This window comes from Carica papaya, chromosome 3 (assembly GCF_054855325.1).
Source record: "Carica papaya isolate Zhongbai chromosome 3, ASM5485532v1, whole genome shotgun sequence".
NCBI classification, from domain to species: domain Eukaryota; kingdom Viridiplantae; phylum Streptophyta; class Magnoliopsida; order Brassicales; family Caricaceae; genus Carica; species Carica papaya.
Window position 1 is genome coordinate 71,619 of NC_142311.1, and position 19,064 is coordinate 90,682.

Genomic DNA, 19,064 nt, shown 5'->3' on the forward strand with positions numbered 1-19,064 from the left:
TTGCTTTTCAGAAAATAAATGAATTTTTTTAAAAAAAATTAATTACAAGTAAGTCTAAGTATAAGTACACAATCCAAAGAGCAAACATGCCTTAATTAATATCATAAATTTTGATATTTATTATCTATTTTTTTTTATTATAATTAAATTTTATATTTATTTTGAATATTTTAAGATCACAAATCAGATTTAAAAAAAAATAAAATTACACTCATCGTTATTATAAATAATAAAGACCGACACAAAAATGTTATTATTATATTGCATCAATGTTAATGACATTAAACATAATTTAATACTTTAGATTCATTAACATTAATAAATTCGTTATTTTTCTCTTAATATAAATTCAACTTTCCAATTTTACAGTTTTTAAGTAGTAATTTTTTGTTATGTATCAGAGCAACAAAAAACAGTTTACGAAGCATTGGATTTAAAGCGTTACATTAATATATTAAATTTAAAAATACAACTAGGGAAGCTTTTAATTAAAAACTTAAAAACATTTTATATTCGAATTTATTTATTATTTTAAAGAGTTTAATCGGAGAACTATTTATATCTGAAACACAAAAATTAAAGTTACGTCACAGTCTATAAATTAAGAGGTTACAACCACAGATTCTTTAGTGGGGGGGGAAAAAGAACAGCGGCACTAATTCGAAGATACCGAAACGTATGAATGGCAACGCCAAAAAGACCAGCTGTAACCCTCACGAGTCTCCTTCCCGCACTGTAAATGTAAATGAAGCAAAGCAAAAAAGGGCAACATTTTATTTATTTTAAAAGCAATTCAGATTATGTTTACTCGTAATTTAGGTCGCCGCCAAGCAGATTGGACTTGTTGCTTAATTAACCATCACCTAGGCTCAAAAATGTCTTTTCGCTTTTAACACTTAATAAAATCTTTGCTAGATTTTCCAGTAATAACATCTTAAAAAAGCCCGGCAAAGACCATCTTCTACTTCAGACTCCCCCCTCCCCTAGAATTAGCAGATTCACATTTTCTGAACTCAAGATTTCCTTGCCCTAGATCATTCCTTTCTTTCCCACAATAAGCCTCTCGTTTATTTCAGTTTTTCTCCCCCCATTAATGGCACACATTGCCCAGTTTCATTAAAGTTTGTTCCTTTGCCAAAGATTCGGTGAAGGACCAAGCAAGAGCAGAACAATGAAGAAGCTTTTATGGGTCCTGGCTGTCGCAGGACTTGCTTTTTGCACTCTTGTTGATGGCTTCATGGAACTTAATGAAACCCAGTTGTCTCTCATTGAAGCTTATGATTATGGAGTTTCTAAAGTTAATTATAATCCTCTAATGGTAGGACTTACGCTCATTACAAGTGCTGCTGCAAAAGGAGCCGGTATTACCATTCTCTTTATTCTTCTTCTTCTTCTTCTTACCATTTGCTCTCTCTCTACCTCTCTCTTTTTTAAATTAAAAAAATTTACTTGCCCGTACAGTTTTCTGGGTTGCTTCGCTTAGATTTGACTCCTTATATTTCCTTTTTTTCCTTTTTATATATATTTTTTCTCGAGTTCCATTTAGAAAAAAAAAAAAAAAAAAAAAAGAACAGAAGAACATATTCTATGTTCAAATCTATTCCTTTCAGTTGATGCAGATTTATTCCACTTCTTTGAATTTATCTATCTTGACATACTTGTTTGAGCGGCAGAGTTCTGTTTTCCCTGTAATTTCTTATAAAATTACAGTACTAAACACAGCATCTGTATTTACGAACTAATTCTTTTATCAACATTCCATTCTCACTGATCTCAAAAAGAAAAAAGAAGATCCCCTTCGTGTGTGATTCATCTTCTTCACCCTGCCCGTATTTCTAATTCCTCCTGAAGTTTTTCTCTCGATTAGCACGCACACACAGATACAGACACATAATATGCTTTTGTTGATGTTAACGAAAATGACATTAATAGCGCGATGTTTCACTTAAAAAATGTCTTGCATCTATCTTTCTGTTTTAATATTACAGTATGCTTGGATGGAACATTGCCTGGATACCATTTGCATCGTGGACACGGGTCAGGAGCAAATAGTTGGCTTGTTCACTTGGAGGTCTGTGAGATAGTTTTCGTATACAATGGCATCTCGTATTTCTTAGTTTATTGGCGTCTGCTTGCTTGCTCTTTAAGATTTTTGTGGCCTACTTCTGTTTAACAGGCTTCCTGAAGTTTTTGATTGATCCTTTCAGTTTTTCACTTTTGAGTATTCTTCAAATATGATTCCTACAGGGAGGAGGATGGTGTAATAGCATTAGAACTTGTGTTTATCGGAAAAAGACACGCCGTGGATCCTCCACGTATATGGAAAAGCAGCTAGCATTTACAGGGATTCTGAGTGATAAAGCTGAAGAAAATCCTGGTTCTTCTCCTGCCTTATATGCGAAATATTCAGGAAAATTTCTCATTTTTCTTAGATTATTTATTATTACTCTTATTTATCTTCACCCCTTGCTGCAGATTTTTTTAACTGGAATAGAGTAAAACTTCGTTATTGTGATGGTGCTTCTTTTACCGGTGACAGTGAAAATAAGGTAAATCAGCATCTAGCTATCATTGTTCATACATGATATATTGACATGATTTCTGTTTATGCCTGAGAAGAAAGTGTAACAATAATAGTGGAAATGCCATTCACAGCCAGCATCCAAGTAAATTACCCGCACTCCCATTTCCTATAACTGGATTGTGGGTCTCTTGTATATTGGTCGTTGTCAACGTCTTTTTGTAATGTTTTTATTCTTTTCATTTCTATTCTTTATTCCACTATGATGCTTAAGGTGAACAATTCACCTCCTTTACCTTCTTTGTTGATATAACCGATTTTCATTGTGTTTGTTCTTTTCTTTCCCTGTTGGAAATAGCATTGTCATTCTATTCTGAGATTCGCTAATAAAAACACCTTCATTTTTTGAACTTTACTTCACCTCTTATAATCAAGTGGTTAATTTCTCCCTTAATAACATTCAATCATGCAAATGTTTATGTGGCATCAACTTCGAATTTATTTTTACAAATGTGTCATGACATCAGAAGTAACAAATACGTGGTTCTGTTTTAGGCTGCACAACTGCAATTCAGAGGACAGCGTATATGGTTGGCCGCAATTGAGGATTTAATGGCAAAGGGAATGCGCTATGCAAAACAGGTGTTATGCATGTCAAGCTTCCAGTGGCTTTGCCTCCTTTACTTTTTCTCTTTTCTTGCCTGAAAAGTTAACTAATTCTCTATCAGGCGCTTCTCTCTGGGTGCTCTGCTGGGGGTTTAGCATCAATTGTACACTGTGATGAGTTCAGGGATATGTTTCCAAGAACTACTAAAGTGAAGTGCCTGAGTGATGCTGGCTTATTCTTGGATACGTAAGTTTTAGAATTACTATCTCCCATGCTTTTCTTATTTTCTTCTATTTTACCTGATAGGTTGTGAATCTTTATCCTTAGTCACTATCTTATGTATTAATTGGCTTGCATTTCTGGAACTGAAGGATCGATGTATCCGGTGGGCACACCATCAGGAATTTATATAATGGTGTAGTAAGCTTACAGGTATCAACTTTTGAGACTTCTTCTAGTATTGTATCTTGCTTTTGCATCCTTTACTTCTCTACTTACGAACAATATTTGGTTTATCATCAAGACAGTGCATATTGATACTTTGGCATAACTATTGTAACACATTTTTCCTCTCTGGTTCTAACTTGGACATAAAACTTTACACGATGTATTGTCAAATATCATAAACATCCTACTCCAGGAGGTTTCCATGTTATGTTATATGGATCTTTCCTTTCAAAATGAATCTTATCCACGTTCTATTATATTCTAAAAAATGTTTATCAATTTAACTGTATTTAGTCAGGCTAACTGGAAGTTGTATGATTTTACAGGGAGCGAAAAAAAGCTTGCCTAGTTTTTGCACTCGCCATCTTGATCCGGCTTCAGTAATTCTTTTATTCTGACTCTTCCATGTGACATTTCTCTAATTTGAATGAAATATAAAAGGGAAATGCAGGATGTTACTCTCAAACTAACCCTACCTCATGTATTTCTTGTTTCAGTGCTTCTTCCCACAGAACCTAATTGGTCAGATGAAAACCCCGCTATTTATTCTTAATGCAGCTTATGACTCATGGCAGGTAATAATCCTTTCCTATAACATTCTAATCTAATCTGACAGCCTTCTACCCAAAGGAAGAAAAAAGAATGGTCAGGTTACTACACATGAGTAGCATTCTAAGGATTTTGGTACGGGCTAGGTGGACTAAGTAATCCTTTTCCTTCTCGTAAGCAGATACAGTCCAGTTTGGCTCCACCATCAGCAGATCCCAGTGGCTATTGGCATGATTGCAGATTAAATCATGCCAAATGTACTGCAGCACAGATCAATTTTTTGCAAGGTTATTTCATAGATGAGAAATTGCTTGACCTTGTGACTTACTGTGGCTTCAAAATTTCATCTAATATATACTACATTGTTTATGGAACAGGGTTCAGGAATCAAATGCTAAATGCAATTAAGGGTTTTTCAATGTCTAGACAGAATGGGCTATTTATTAATTCTTGTTTTGCTCACTGCCAAACTGAGAGGCAAGATACATGGTTTGCTGATGATTCTCCAGTTGTTAGAAATAAGGTAAGGACTAATTTTCTTCTTTCTTTCTTCTTTTCCGGTTATTTCCTTTGTTTTGGTTTCTTTATAGGACGTAGTGAGGGACCAAATCTCGGATTGGGATCTCAACAAGGGTTGGGTAGGTTGCATGTAATTAACTATATGAGATCCTGGAAGACATTAGGCGTAAGAGAAATTGCGAAATCTGTTTGTGAGAGTTAAGGTGGATATGGAATATTGATAGCTAGAGACCTGAGGGTAATGCATGATATTGTGGTGCCCTCTCCTCCCCCCATTGGGTCTTGGTTTAAGATTCTGTAAAAAACAACATGATTGGTTATCATTTGATTTCTAGGAAAGGAAAAGGTGAAACATAAGGCTTAGAAGGGAGCATTCATGTACTTCAACTTGGGGTTTTCTCAGGAATGTGAGATGGAGAAAGTTAGGCTCTCTGTTGTTAACTCTTAAGAAAAAAACCATTTTTTTCTGTTTCCTTAAGTTTTAAAAGTTTTGATTGCAGATGGAAGATTTCTTTTCAAAAACTCTCTTTTCTGTCATGAAAGCAAATGTAACAAATAAATATGCTACCAGATAAAAACCATAGAACCAAAGCTCTTAAATGAATGAACACGAATGGTGGATTGTAGATAGACTTGGAGAGGGATTCAAGGAAGTAAATAAAAATTTAAGTCTAACATGACGAGCAAGTAGACAAAATGTTTTTCAGTTCTGTTAAGAATGAAGAAAGCCAGGACGATAGGATGCCAAGAAAGAGGGAAGGAAACAGAGAGAGAGGGAATATAGAGAACTGACTAACATCTGTTAGAGCCTGTGCTATCTTTGCGGAATATGATGCAAGGTTGTTTCTGTTTGTTAATATGTTTCGGGACTCTCTTTGTTGCATTATAGGTCTGTTTGTATTTTATTGTTTATTGTATAGATTTTTGAAGAATTCCAAATCCTCACAATTTTGATCTGGCTATTTTTTTGGAAGCAAAAAAGTGGGAGACGGTTCAAACATTAACAATTGGCAATGTGCAGGCAATTGCAATAGCAGTTGGAGATTGGTATTTTGAGAGAACAGGAGTTAAGGTCATTGATTGCCCTTATCCATGTGACAAGACTTGCCACAATTTGGTTTTCAGATGATCTGGATTTTGTCATTTGCTTCATTTTTTATATGGGTCATCCTTGTATCATTAGCTATCTTTTATTGAAGGATTATAATTCAAAGATAATTTATATAGAGCAATAAGTATGAGTCTGCTGGGCACTCTAAATATGTGATCAGCAGGCCTTTTGCATTGATGTTGCAGGGTGATGGAAGTTGCAAATGCAATATTGGTGCTTTATTTATGATCCTTGTTTCTTGAATAGGCCAAGTTTCATACTTCATATACTGATACTTGGATGATTATTATCAACTTCCATAATTCATAATCGTATGTGCTGCCATTTGTTGTAATCGGCCTTAAATAATTATTATTTGAGCCCGCAAGCCTTCACATTAGGACTGCTTGGGGTGGGTGAAGTCAGTCCAGCTGCACTGTCCATGTTTCTGGCTGCAGGCCGCCTACTGTTATCACTTGGATTGGAAATAGAGTTGAAATCTGAATTTTGTTTGGGGTTTCTGTTTCTGCTTGTCTGGAAGAAATACAACTTTTATAGAACCCCACCTCCCCCTCCTCCCAAAAAAAAAGAATGAATGAAAGAAAAAGAAAAATTCATGGAAGGCAAACGATCCTTCTTAAATGGCATGCATTTAACAGCTTTTGTCACTTCACCTGCACTGGAAAATGTTACTGGTTTCACAAGACAACCTCAATTAAGACATGCATGTGCAGACAGGAAAGCTTGAAGACTTGGTTATTATGTGGGAGTTGAAATAGTTTTTCGAATCAAATCAATGTTGTTGAATCCGTTTCCAACAGGAAAAATGTTTCATCACCTTCCCACTGAGATTATTGTATATCTAATTAATCATCCATCTCCTTGCACACAATCTGAATGATCTTATCTAATATTTATTCCATCATTATGGCCCTCATCATGCGTGAAGTGTTGGTAATTTTTCTTATTGACATTACAGAGATTAATATATATTTAATTAATAAGGAAAAGCAAAAAGGTACCCGTATCTGCACCGTAACGTTCTTGCACAAACATGAGGAAGATGATAAAACCCGTCTCTAAAATCCAATCTATTACCTAAATGGTGTATCCAACAGCCGTTACTGCCTACCTCCAAATCAAATTCACTCTTACTCCTTGCTTTGAGGTCAATGTATTACGAGCCAGGCTGGTGAAGAAGATATTCTGGCCATGATAGGGTGGGGTTACTGAAGTTGGTGGCTTCCCAGTTAACATCACAAGAGGAGACCATAGAAATAGAATGATTATGGGCAGCCATTGTGATGGAAGGGACATAGTTGTGGAAAGGCCGGGAGTGAAATGCCCAACCAAATCTGATAGCCTGCAAGTGTTCTCCAGACAAACTCACACAGAGGGTAACCATTATTAATCTAGATATAATCTGCCCAGCCCATTTTGAAGCAGGACTCTTTTCTTTTGTAGAGGCCTTTACGTTCCCATGAACCTTTTGTTATATACTTGTATTAGTGTAGAATAAACTATTATTAAACTTAACGGATTGATTATCAGATGGTAAGGTTAAAGTATGTGAGATGGCTGGCATGGGGGACCAACAGGTCCATCTCCTGCAAACCAAAAAATCTTTGAATTATTATCCAACTTTGCAATAAAGAAATAAATATTTAATCATTCAATCATTATACTGGTGCCCAATGCTCATGTGGTGCACAGTCTGTGACACCCTGTTCCTTCTTTATTTTTTCCTTACGTTTTTTTGAAAAATTAATTTCAATTGATTTGGTTGCCAACAGTTTATCATTTCTTTCTTTTTCTTGTTCTGCCTTTTATTTTATTTTCTGCTCAACCATCGCCTACTTTAAGCTTCATCTCCATGGCTACTGATCTCACCCTACTTCCACTCTCTCCTGCTTCTGCACCCGATCAGGTACGTAAATCTATATCTTGACTTGTTTCTACTTTCTCAAATCATCATTGGTATTTTAGTTTCTCTTCATTTTGAATATAAAAATTCTATGCTCAATCATCAACCTCTTTTACAACATAAATAATGCTTTAATCTACTTAAGATTGGGTAGCAGCATCTCCTTTCCCTCCGCTAGTTTACTTTACATTTCTATTTATTATCTCTATGTTGTTTGAGATTAAGAGCGTGTGCCTTTCTTCTCATGGTGCTTATAGAATGAGTCAAGTAGGTGTGTTGGATGTTCAGTAAGGTACTGATGATTAATGAACTTGCTACAGTCCACTGACAACCAGGTGAACGAACGAGTTAACCAATTACCTACTTCTGATACAGACCAACACAAAACAGAGAACCAACTGGAGCCATCCATGGATGATTCTATCAACATCTCCCGCCTAAAGCTTAAAGAAGCTGAATCTTTATGCTCGTCCAACCAAGCTTTAGAGAATTCCACTGGAAAAAATGAACCCAAGGAAGCTGATCCAACTGAGTTAAAAGAGGATGCAACTGAACCTCCTCTTCCTACTCATCTTCCAGATAAAAAAGACAAGAAACTGAGTGCGGCGGATCATCTTACAATTGAAGATGAGAGCAGCTGCAAAAATGTCATGGAAAATAACGATAAACCCGCTTTCGCTGAAACCAATCAACATCCTGTGACTGCAGCTCCACTTGTTCAACCAGTTATGGAATCCACAGGTTCTGAGTTAGAAGTTAAAGACAAACAAAATTCAGAAGCCTGTGCAGATAAGTTGGCTACTCAGGAAATAATTGAAGGTGATGAGAGTAGTGCTGCAGAAGACAATAAGGAGGTGGAGAACGAAAACGAAGTTAAAGAAAAACAGAATTCAGAAGCCTCTGCAGATGTGTTGGTTACTCAGAAAACAATTGAAGGTGATGAGAGTAGTGTTGTAGAAGACATTAAGGAGGTGGAGAAAGAAAAAGAAGTTAAAGAAAAACAAGATTCAGAAACCTGTGCAGATGTGTTGGTTACTCAAACAATAGTTGAAAGTGATGAGAGTAGTGTTGTGGAAGACAAGGAGGAGGTGAAGGAGAAAGAAGTTGAAGAAAAACAAAATTCAGAAGCCTGTGCAGATGTGTTGGCTACTCAGAAAATAGTTGAAGTTGATGAGAGTCGTGTTGTAGAAGACAAGGAGGTGGAGAAGGAAAAAGAAATTAAAGAAAAACAAAGGTCAGAAGCATGTGCAGATGTGTTGGCTACTAAGAAAATAATTGAAGGTGATGAAAGTAGTGTTGTAGATGACAATAAGGAGGTGGAGAACGAAAAGGAAGTTAAAGAAAAACAAGATTCAGAGGCTTGTGCAGATGTGTTGGCTTCTCAGAAAGTAATTGAAGGTGATGAAAGTAGTGCTGTAGAAGACAATAAGGAGGTGGAGAACGAAAAAGAAGTTAAAGAAAAACAAAATTCAGAAGCGTGTGCTGATGCGCTGGTTACTCGGAAAATAATTGAAGGTGATGAGAGTAGTGCTGTAGAAGACAATAAGGAGGCGAAGAACGAAAACGATGATAAAACACCAGCTGCTCTACATGAAGATAAGGACGAAGTAGAAACTCTGGATCAGGTTGTCCTAGAAATTGTTTCTGAACCTATTAAAGAGTCTGAGAAGAAGGAGCCTGAGTCGACAGTCAAAGAAAAAGAAGCTGTTGAAGTCAGTGTCATGGAGCCGGCTACTCAAGTTACTGATAAAACAATTGAACCCTCTGCGGAAGACAAGAAAGAGGGAAATGGCATAAAAGACGATAAACCCACATTATCTGAAACGAGCAAGGACCCAACTATTATTGAACCACCTAAACAGTCAGACAAGGAGCCTGAGTTGAATGTATATGTATCGGCAGGGGAAGTTTCTAGTGAAAGAACTGAAGGCGGGAGTACTGTTGAAGATGTTGCACCAGACAAGAAGGAGATGAAAGATGAGAAACTGAATCTATCTGAAACCAACAGAGATGCAACTGTTACTGAACCGACTAAGGAGACAAAAGAGGAGGCTAAATTAGAAGTGAAAGAAAAAGAAAATATTGAAGCAAATTTAGATGAGGTGGGCGCCGAAGTTCCTAAAGGTGAGGAGAGTGGCGTGAAAGATTTTACAGAAGTCGAGGAGGCTGAAAACATAAAGGATTATGATAAACCAGCTCTGTCTGAGCAGGAAGAGAGCCTGATTCCCACTTCTAATGCACCCATTAAAGAGTCCCAAAAGGAAGCGGACGAGTTGGAAGTGAAAGAAAAAGAAAAGGTAGTAGCTGGTGTGGAGGAAAAGGAAACAGAGACTATAGATCGAGAAGGAAAAAGGGAATCCAAGAACATGGGAAGAGAAGGTGCAGCAAAGCAAAGTTCAAAGCAATCAAATAACATAATATCAAAGGTAAAACAGTCATTTGTGAAGGCTAAAAAAGCTATCATCGGGAAATCTTCCACCCCAAAAACAGTCTCCAATGAAACCAAGGGTGAAATTAAGGTGAAATAAATGGTATTTTCCTTGTCCAACTCTCGTATGCTATATTCTTTGAGTGTTTCTTGTTGGTGTTGCTTGTAAATAACCGTGGACGAGTGCTTTCAGTTCAGGAAAGACATGAATAGTTTTGTTACCGCGTGCAACTCAATAGTGTTGTTAATTTTGTAATTTTGTGCTGGCTGCAGCGTGTATTTCTGTCAAAATGGGATTGTATTTTCATGTTTGTATCATGGAGATGGATGATTAGCTTGTTTTCCTCTATCAATTTGCACCCATCAAAGGACAAAGTCACAAGAAGTGGGAGAGTATCGATTTGCACTCATAAGTTAAACTAATTAATATATAATGAACCAAACTGTTTCACTACTCCAAACCCAGTTCACATACTGCTTTAATAAATGAACAGTCTAACCATATTGGATACCAATCTACAAAAGAATATTATATATGTATAAGTAGGGATGATATGGATTGATAAAGCAAGTGGGCAGATGAGCAGGAGATCCAATACGCAAGGCCCTAGTATTCACATTCAATAATTAAATGGGCCGTAAGGATTTCATGTCAAGTGATTTCCTCATGACTCACGAGGTGAATGCATGATTTTCCCAACACTTCATTCCTTAATGCAATGAATTTGTACCAACATGAATTCAATCCTACTGTTTTTTATTTTTAAAATGAAAAACACAAATTGAATCTACGTATTAATCTATTACCACGTTTAAAAAAATTTGAAGGAAAAAAATAACTTCAGCTTGGATTCTGGGCAGATAGATATATTCGTATTCCACAAGCCGCCAGCTATGTGTGTGTGTGTGTATATATATATATATATTCTTATTACTGAAGTCGAAAAAAGTTTGGATTCGATTCTAATTGCCTTTTAACAGGTTCGCAATATTCTACAAACTTAAAATTAGGAAACACGTGGAAGGGCGGTTACGTCTACTACAGATATACATATATATTTTAAAAGATTTGCTGGTGGGTGTGGCTAATGTCACATGTCATTGCCAACTGGCTAAGTGTGTAATGTAGAGTGTAAAACGAGGACTCTCCCTTTCAATTATTTTTCTTAATACACACTTCGGAAATATGATTTGTTAATCTGGAACAGTAGCAGTAGAAGATTAAGTTTTTTCTTTTCCTGTGTGTGCAGCGTAGAATTTGGATAAGTAGAAGAAAGAGAACACGTGGCAGGTTCATCATCATCCTGAGCTGTACAATTTCATAATCATGACTTCCGACTGCTTTTTTTTTTTTTTTTTAAAAAAAGTTATAGAAATAGTTAAAATAAGAAAAATGAAAAGGGTCAGAATGGCAAAGAAGCAGGTGGGCGTTTGTATAAATAGCAGGTGTGTGGGAGTGGGAGTTACACAAGATTAAAGAGCAGAGAAGTTGAGCTGGTTTAGTAGAAGAAGAAAGATGGCAGATGATAACACAGCAACCTGCATAGATATCCTGGTGGCAATCCTCTTGCCTCCTCTTGGTGTCTTCCTCAAATATGGTTGCCAGGTACCCTTTCAATCAATCAATCAATCATCAATCAGTCTGAGTTGCAGATGGAGTTATTTTATTAATAATTGAGTTTGTGATATGTTGTTTCAGACGGAATTCTGGATCTGTTTGATATTGACGCTGTTCGGCTATCTGCCTGGAATCTTATATGCAGTCTATGTCATCACTAAGTGATCATGCTTCTCCATATCTTAAACCAGTAAGCACCCTCGTCTATTTCCTTAATAATTTCCTTTAAACACCCAACTAATCTTTTTTCTTTTAAAGTTATGAACAACTCTGCTTCTACCCAGAAGGTAATTTAAGATTATTTTGTGGTGATTAATTAGCAGAATGATTTTTAAGGCGAATACTTGTATGTTTTGTATGGAAACAGGTTGGTCGGAAGGGTATCAAAAGGGCATATGATGTAATTTGGTTGCGTAAAACAGGGCGAGCTGCTGGTTGTATTTGGTGTATTTCTCTTTTGTTGTTTAGAACTTGATTTGTTGTACTTATCTTCAGTGTCAGTCTGAAGGTTCATGTCCGTATTTGTTACAATATATTATTGTTATGATCAATTAGACTTGGGTTTGATTTGATTTGTTATGGAGCCCGGATTGATTTAGTGTTAGCTGGGAGAAAAAGACAGATGATTATTTGTGATTTCCTTTTCTATTATTAAATTCTATTGGACCAACTTGTTGTTTTGATTTGACTTGGCATCTTCCTCCTCTGTCTCGTTTCCCATTTTCCCCAAAATAAACTGATGAATTACAGAAAAAAAAAAAAAAAAAGAAATGTAATTTATACTGTCTATATATTTATCAGCAATCAAATTTCCTCTTTTCTCACTCATTCCAACTTCACACGAATTAAAACCTCAAGAAATTCAATATTTTTAATTTTTTTCCGTCATCTTTACTTTCGGGATGAGTCGTCACCTCCGGCGTCTTCTTTCTTCTTCCTGGATAAGTTGAAAATTGTGAACCAAAGATTATCATTTCTTCTTTTTTGAAGAAAAAACCAAAAGAATATTGGAGAGGGTAGCAAATCAACTTAATCAATTTAACATCTTGAAAAATTACACTAGTCTGATTGATTCAATTAAACCAATTTGATAATGTAAAAAATGCGAGAGAAAATTCCACTTGGGGGAAAAGAAAAAGATTTCAGCAGAGCAAATGGGCAACCCAAACTTGGAAAAGAGAAGTTGACAATAATCATCCTTTAAACTGCCATTCTCTGCGGCACATGGGACAATGTGCTTGCGGTGTTTGTGAATTCACCCACTTCAAGATGCAATGAAGATGGAACGCATGGTTACATGCACCCCAAACTGCAAACAACGAATACATAATAAATATAGTCAACCCTTTGATTATACTTCCTCTCTACCAATTTCAAGCAAAATAGAACAAGTTACCATTTTTAGGAACCAAAAACAATTTTTCATACATGTAAGTCGATGCAAAGAAAAAACATAAGGTGAAGCAATCACTATGCAGTAAAAACCAGGCAAATAGTAGAAGCTCAATTTGCAAACCCAAATGAAGAAATTGGACCCAGAAAGAACGGGGCAGCTACCAAGAAGAAAAAATAAAAAAGTACTTCAAGACATGCCATGATCAGATCTGCGTGGTGCTAGAATAACTTTAGAATGAAAATTTAGCACAGAATACCAACGCCTAAATGTGGAGAAAACAATAAGCCATTGTAATACAAGAAGATTTAAAGAAGAAAGTTGATTTAAGTAATGTCAGAAACTTACTTAGTGGGCAATCATCCCCCGGGAGTTTGCAATCAGGACAACAACCATCAAATGCCATCCTACAAATTCCACATGATTCATCTTTGGCATCCCAAGTCCATGAACCAATAGCATGCCACCTATGGTTCCCACAACAGAGACCAGTAGTCACTCCTCAACATAATTGAAAGAGAAACGTAATAAATATTGTGCACTATTAATTCAATGATTCCCAAGAATCAAATGAAACAACCAAAACAAGTATACAAGAAGAAATTTAGGTCTTCAAAAGATCAACAATATGAAAATAATAGATTACCCGACAAACAAAATACTTTTAAAATCATATAAAAAGGTTCTTTGGAAAATATACAATAGTTTTCTTTTCTTTTGAAAAAAAAAATAACAAGATAGTATTTCATAAATTCTGGACATTGGACAAATGCACAAGAAAAGGAGAATATATCTCCCGTTACATAGAAAGAATTCAAGAGAAATGAGAAGATGACAGCATTGAGGAATTGAGGATTAATAAAACCTCCCTTTTCTTCAAGTGATAATAATAAATTCATGAATCTCAAATGACAGATAAATAAGAGATGAATAGAACATACTCTGATCAAATCCCGGAGCATTCGAATTGGTGGTGGGTCAAGTGAAAACTGTTCTGTTCAGAAGCTAGGAGCCTAAGACACTACTTAATTGTAGATTAACTTCTTGAGTTTTTCACTCTCTACATATTCATATGTTTATATAAATGTGCAAAGTTGTTGAAATACCTTTTTCTTACAGATAAAAAAACTGAATACATTGTTGATAAAATACAGTTTTTTTTTTTTGTTAATACATTTAGGTTTAGGTGCAAAGTTGTTGAAAAATCACCAATAAAAGGTGCTCTTTGCATCTTATATGTTGTACTGCTCTCCCTGTTGTCAGTTGAATGAAAAGGATTATTTCATTCCCTTTTTTCCTTTTCCTTTGTGATATATTTAAATGTTCATCATGTATCATTTCTTAAATCATGTGTACAAATATAATATGGAGTTCATAAGCATAACCGACAATCCCATTTATACTGACTAGACCAGGGCAATCATCAGACAATTGGCAATTGGAACACTTAGTGCTTAGTAAATTTGGATCAAACAAACAAATCGCATAATATATTCTAAAATCTATGATAATAAGGGAGGTAAGTTTCAAATATAAGAAAAGGGTAAATATCAAGAAAAGGATACGCAAGATCTTGACTTTCATCTTCTTTTCCTGCAGAAAGAAAAAACTGGTATTTTGGACCTGGATATCATGCAAGCACATAATCAAATAAATTACATATGCAATCTCATTAATACTCAATTCTATTCCAAACAAGAAAAACTTTCCATTTTAACAAGAGTAGCAACCATCTGTATCAAAAAATTTTAGTGCTTGCATGAAATCTAATTTTCCTTTTTTTGCAAATCAATACTTCCACGAGTCAAGTCATAGATTCTTTAGTAGCCATATTACCCTAGAACAGTCTCACTGCCTTCCATCTCTGCTAAAATCATTATCATCATCTGTTTAATGTTTAACAAAATTGTGACCAAATAAAATGATTTCCAGAGGTGCACTGGCTCAGTAATTATGCAACCAAAGAGAATGCAAGTAGTACTGGAACAATTTCAAAGAGATCAATCAGGTTACATTTGAGCACGCACAATTACATTACAGGTTATAATTCGACTACCCAGTCATTCATAAAGTCATAGGGATGAAACCTAAAGTTTAGCAAAGTAAAAAAGAGAAAAGTGGTTGCACAATCCTTTTGACATACTCAAACATCCAATCAAGAACAACTATTAGGAAGATCACCTTTAGTTCACGACATATAACAGTCTCAATGGTGATGCAGAGGCACTCCAAAAAATTCATTTAAGATTGAAAGGTGTCACCAATGTCCCATTTAAGGTGACATTAAGCACCAAATTACGCACGTCAAGTTCAAGAGATAAGAAGTTCAAAACATAGTAGTGGATTGAAAGGACTGAGTCACCCACCAACATCACAAGCTAATTTAATTTTGGCTTGCAAATATTCAAGCCATTAGATTACAAATTCTCAGTTCAAACAAACCCAATTTTGCATTAAACTGTCATCTATGCAAAATATAAGCAAGAACACAAAAGTTTGAGCTTATAATATCCTCTCCATAAGAGCATCAATCTCCATGGGTGGCCATGACATATGTTCATTGATTTTGACTAAAAATTTTCTATTTTAATTTACATGAAACTAGAAAATAACCAAAGAAAAAACAATAAAAAATAACCAAAGTAATAGACTAAAATTAATAAATTATAAATCTTCAAAAAGTATATCTATAACATGATGGGATTCTCTAATTTTAGCTCATGCTGTTTTTACCATTTTAACACCTAAGACCAGATTTTAATAGAGTAAATAAACCATGAATAGCAACTAATGGCAGTGTGCGATCAAGACAAAAATGAAACTAAACTTTCATAGCTAATAATCTCAATTAACTGCAAACCCATACACCAGCGCCACAAAGAGCTAAGTAGTGCAAAGCAGTACCAAAATGCAAAAAAAGAAAAGGATGGGACAGATTATCAACCAAACGATGTGAGACAACAAGCAACAGAAAACTAAACAGAAGGAAACGACCAACAAAGTGCCCAAAACAGACAATGGGAACCAAACTCCAATAAAAATTAACAAATAAATCAGCAAATGAATTTTACGCACATTCAAACGATAATATGAAATAAAGCTCCTTCATGTACAATAAAAACAGATTAAAAAGGATAAAAACAAAAGATGCATCAATCCAGACACTCATTTTCATCCCATACCAATGGAGTAGAGACATTAAGAAAAACTTCACATAACTTAATGCAGAAAATCTGACTAATTTAAAATTAACGAACTATAATTTTCCTTGATACCCTAAAATCAACATATAAAAGATGCATGGCACAGAAACTAGATCAGAGCAAACTAAACAACCAGAAAAACAAATCTTTGACTCTGACCCTTGTTGACAAAAAAGCAACACAATACTTTCGTTTGACATTTCATCCATGCTCATAAGAAGTTTGCAAACTCTAAGACCAAGTTCAAATCTTTATCTACAGGTATCTATTTTAGAACCAAAGAAAGAAAAAAAGGAATGTGATTATACCGCAGTTAATCCCTTTTTCCCTATTTCTTTAGAGTAGTCGAATAAGGTCCTCTATTCTCTCGTCACCTTTCTGCAAACTATACACCCTCTTTATGCTCTTCCATAAATCAATCCAAGGGAAGCCAAAAACTGCCACTTTTCCTTATCTTTTTTCCTCCCACTCTTTTTTTTTTTTTTTTTTTTTTTTTCCCTCTCTCTAAAAATCTCCTTGCTCGGTTAACACCCTTCAAAGCTCTCAAATCCCCTCTGCTCTCTCAATCCTTAAAACCCAGAAAAACTTTCTCCTTTTCCTCTCTACTTTCTCAATCGCCTCCCTCTATGCTCACTTTCTTTCGGCCCCTAATTTTTCCTCTCAACCACGTTCTGAGCCCTTTCTCTTCGTTCTCTCTCTTTCTCTCTCTCTCTCTCTCTCTGTCGCCCCCACCCCAACTCCACCCCAAATTTTCCCTTTGAAGCTCGTCTAAATCCGTCTTGTAGCCAATCTCTCTCGTCTTTTCCCGTAACGGTGCCTGGACCCTCCGATTTCGCACGAGAAGTTGTCCTTTCTGTCTCCTCTGCTTCTCTTGCTGGCACGCTCGGTTTCTGTCACACAACTGCTGTTTTCTGTACGCTTGTCTCTTCCTTCCAACCTACCCTCTCATCCTCATGCCTCCTCTCTGTGTCTCGAGACCAGAAGAAGGAAAGTGGCCCTCCCTACAACTGTTCGAAGGAAGAGAAAAGAATCTCCTTTAAACGGCATCGTTTTCTTGCCAAATGCGATTCTAACTTGGTTTGGGTCGAAATTTAACTTCTGGGCTTCAATTTGGGCTAGGATGAGATGAATGTGGAGCTTTCAATTCCGTTTAAGATCCTGGGCTTTGTTTTCTTGGGCCGAAAGATAGGTTTTCCTTTCCTTCTTTTTATTTTTTATATATATCTTTTTACAGGAGAGTATTTCTGATAAACTATTAAAAAATGCTTTATGTAATATATAAAAATATTCAAAATTTCCTATAAACTATATATATATATATATATATATTTTCATTCAAAGTCTCTTGATACCGTTTTATTTATTAATAGTCAAGGTTCTTTATCTCTATTCCATGCAGCTAACCCCGTTTAATTTATTAATAGTTATGAATATATAAATTTAATTAAAATATTCAAATTCCTCATATGATATATATAAATATTCAATATTTTTATAATTTATTTTTTTAAAAAAAATCATTTCTATTTTTTTAAAAAGTCAAAATTATATAATATCAAAATAGGGTCATTGCATTAGGTACCAAACACAGTCAGCCATCAAATAATCCTACTTTCACTCTTGTAATATACAAATTACTTATAGCATATGGAGTTTTCCACATATTAAAAAAAAATGGTGGTACATGTAAAAGACGAATGACACATTTTATTAATTTATTTAAAATATGCTAGCTCCAATTAAGACATATTCATAATCTAAATAATTAAATAGAACATACACCTATAAATTCATCATATTTTTCATATTCATTTTGTTTAAATAATAATAAAGTAGACATCTCTTATCAAGTTTATAAATTACTATACATGTCAATTAAACAAATAAGATTATAATTAAATTTTCTTACTCATAGTATGTATTAAAAATTTAAATTCACCGTAACATATACGTGTATACATTGAACATACAAAATATACATGTTTATTGAGAACTAAAATGTCCTTACTTGAGTTCTACAATCTATACAAGTCTTTTAATGTAAAACCATTCTATGCTTCCTCAATTATTTTTTCTTTCAAGATATACAAGGGAAAGACACTCACATGCATAAATATATCTTCAGAAAATAGTTATATATAGTCTTACATCTTTGTTTTATGTAAAGGTTATGCTTTAAACATAGATGGATTGGGTAGAATTGTTAGTAATTAGTCTAGTGGATTTGTTTTATTTTTTGAAAAAAAAAGAAAACAATATTGTAATTAGCGTAGTAGATATATTAGTCAAATGTATTTTATTCGAGAGCCAAGATAGATATTTTCTTCTTTTTTTCGTTTTTCATACGTGTTGTTATTATGTATTTTAAACATTTTTTCTACAAATATGATCTTTAATAATTTATTTTTAAAATAATTATTGATTATTTATTACAATTTTGTAAAAAAAAAAATCGTTTTAATATGAATAGAAAAAATAAAGCAATGAAACGTGATTATATATGATAATTAATTGTCTACTAAATGAATATAATTGGTTGTATGATCTTATCATATAGAGAGATATTATAATTTTAATAATTATGATTAATATTTTTCCATAAAGATAAAATTAAATACATTTAGACTCTAATAATCATATTTTACAAACTGCATATCAAATGAAACAATTAAATATTATGGAGTTTAGAAAAATTTATTACTTACATACACTTTGTATATATGTATATGTATATATATCATTATTAAGAAATCTTGAGCATGAAA

At 34.6% G+C, this 19,064-nt stretch overlaps 4 protein-coding genes across 9 annotated transcripts; 3 read left to right on the forward strand and 1 right to left on the reverse strand.

Annotated features, from left to right (window-relative positions):
* The first annotated feature begins 619 nt into the window (after window positions 1-619).
* LOC110815466 (pectin acetylesterase 12-like) lies at window positions 620-5,979 on the forward strand. Of its 2 annotated transcripts, none has more exons than XM_022043276.2 (12): window positions 620-1,361; window positions 1,989-2,071; window positions 2,248-2,377; window positions 2,476-2,549; window positions 3,077-3,163; window positions 3,250-3,374; window positions 3,500-3,560; window positions 3,902-3,955; window positions 4,073-4,150; window positions 4,306-4,411; window positions 4,502-4,647; window positions 5,618-5,746. In XM_022043276.2, exons 1-12 carry the CDS (start codon window positions 1,172-1,174, stop codon window positions 5,645-5,647), a joined length of 1,164 nt encoding a protein of 387 aa, XP_021898968.1. In that variant the 5' UTR covers window positions 620-1,171; the 3' UTR covers window positions 5,648-5,746. The 2 variants fall into 2 exon arrangements, with proteins under 2 accessions (XP_021898968.1, XP_021898967.1); XM_022043275.2 differs by having other exon boundaries at window positions 621-1,361; window positions 5,665-5,979.
* A 1,440-nt stretch (window positions 5,980-7,419) lies between these two features.
* On the forward strand, window positions 7,420-10,434 carry LOC110815465 (uncharacterized). Of its 2 annotated transcripts, XM_022043274.2 has the most exons (2): window positions 7,420-7,660; window positions 8,033-10,434. In XM_022043274.2, the coding sequence occupies exon 2, from the start codon at window positions 8,068-8,070 to the stop codon at window positions 10,183-10,185; it is 2,118 nt and encodes a 705-aa protein (XP_021898966.1). In that variant the 5' UTR covers window positions 7,420-7,660; window positions 8,033-8,067; the 3' UTR covers window positions 10,186-10,434. The 2 variants fall into 2 exon arrangements, with proteins under 2 accessions (XP_021898966.1, XP_021898965.2); XM_022043273.2 differs by lacking the exon at window positions 7,420-7,660 and having other exon boundaries at window positions 7,948-10,434.
* A 1,038-nt stretch (window positions 10,435-11,472) lies between these two features.
* Window positions 11,473-12,386, forward strand: LOC110815299 (hydrophobic protein RCI2B-like). 2 transcript variants are annotated; one of them, XM_022043020.2, is made up of 3 exons: window positions 11,491-11,691; window positions 11,785-11,893; window positions 12,071-12,386. In XM_022043020.2, exons 1-2 carry the CDS (start codon window positions 11,602-11,604, stop codon window positions 11,866-11,868), a joined length of 174 nt encoding a protein of 57 aa, XP_021898712.1. In that variant the 5' UTR covers window positions 11,491-11,601; the 3' UTR covers window positions 11,869-11,893; window positions 12,071-12,386. The 2 variants fall into 2 exon arrangements, with proteins under 2 accessions (XP_088070852.1, XP_021898712.1); XM_088214726.1 differs by lacking the exon at window positions 12,071-12,386 and having other exon boundaries at window positions 11,473-11,691; window positions 11,785-11,898.
* Window positions 12,387-12,710: 324 nt separating this feature from the next.
* Window positions 12,711-17,320, reverse strand: LOC110815300 (anaphase-promoting complex subunit 11). 3 transcript variants are annotated; one of them, XM_088214728.1, is made up of 4 exons: window positions 16,608-17,320; window positions 14,038-14,719; window positions 13,445-13,563; window positions 12,711-13,012 (listed from the first exon to the last, which is right to left on the reverse strand). In XM_088214728.1, exons 3-4 carry the CDS (start codon window positions 13,500-13,502, stop codon window positions 12,897-12,899), a joined length of 174 nt encoding a protein of 57 aa, XP_088070854.1. In that variant the 5' UTR covers window positions 13,503-13,563; window positions 14,038-14,719; window positions 16,608-17,320; the 3' UTR covers window positions 12,711-12,896. The 3 variants fall into 3 exon arrangements, with proteins under 3 accessions (XP_088070854.1, XP_088070855.1, XP_088070853.1); XM_088214729.1 differs by lacking the exon at window positions 14,038-14,719; XM_088214727.1 differs by having other exon boundaries at window positions 13,445-14,719; window positions 16,608-17,319.
* Between the last annotated feature and the right edge of the window lie 1,744 nt (window positions 17,321-19,064).

Bases quoted from the DNA above. Each gene is read 5' to 3' on its own strand.
- LOC110815466 (XM_022043275.2), top strand. From the start codon at position 1,172: ATGAAGAAGCTTTTATGGGTCCTGGCTGTCGCAGGACTTGCTTTTTGC. The intron at 3,956-4,072 runs GTAATTCTTTTA...TTCTTGTTTCAG, and splicing joins GCCATCTTGATCCGGCTTCA to TGCTTCTTCCCACAGAACCT. The intron at 4,648-5,664 runs GTAAGGACTAAT...GGCAATGTGCAG, and splicing joins CTCCAGTTGTTAGAAATAAG to GCAATTGCAATAGCAGTTGG.
- LOC110815465 (XM_022043273.2), top strand. From the start codon at position 7,963: ATGAACTTGCTACAGTCCACTGACAACCAGGTGAACGAACGAGTTAAC.
- LOC110815299 (XM_088214726.1), top strand. From the start codon at position 11,602: ATGGCAGATGATAACACAGCAACCTGCATAGATATCCTGGTGGCAATC. The intron at 11,692-11,784 runs GTACCCTTTCAA...ATGTTGTTTCAG, and splicing joins TCCTCAAATATGGTTGCCAG to ACGGAATTCTGGATCTGTTT.
- LOC110815300 (XM_088214729.1), bottom strand. From the start codon at position 13,502: ATGGCATTTGATGGTTGTTGTCCTGATTGCAAACTCCCGGGGGATGAT. The intron at 13,013-13,444 runs GTAAGTTTCTGA...CGTTGTTTGCAG, and splicing joins GGGGGATGATTGCCCACTAA to TTTGGGGTGCATGTAACCAT.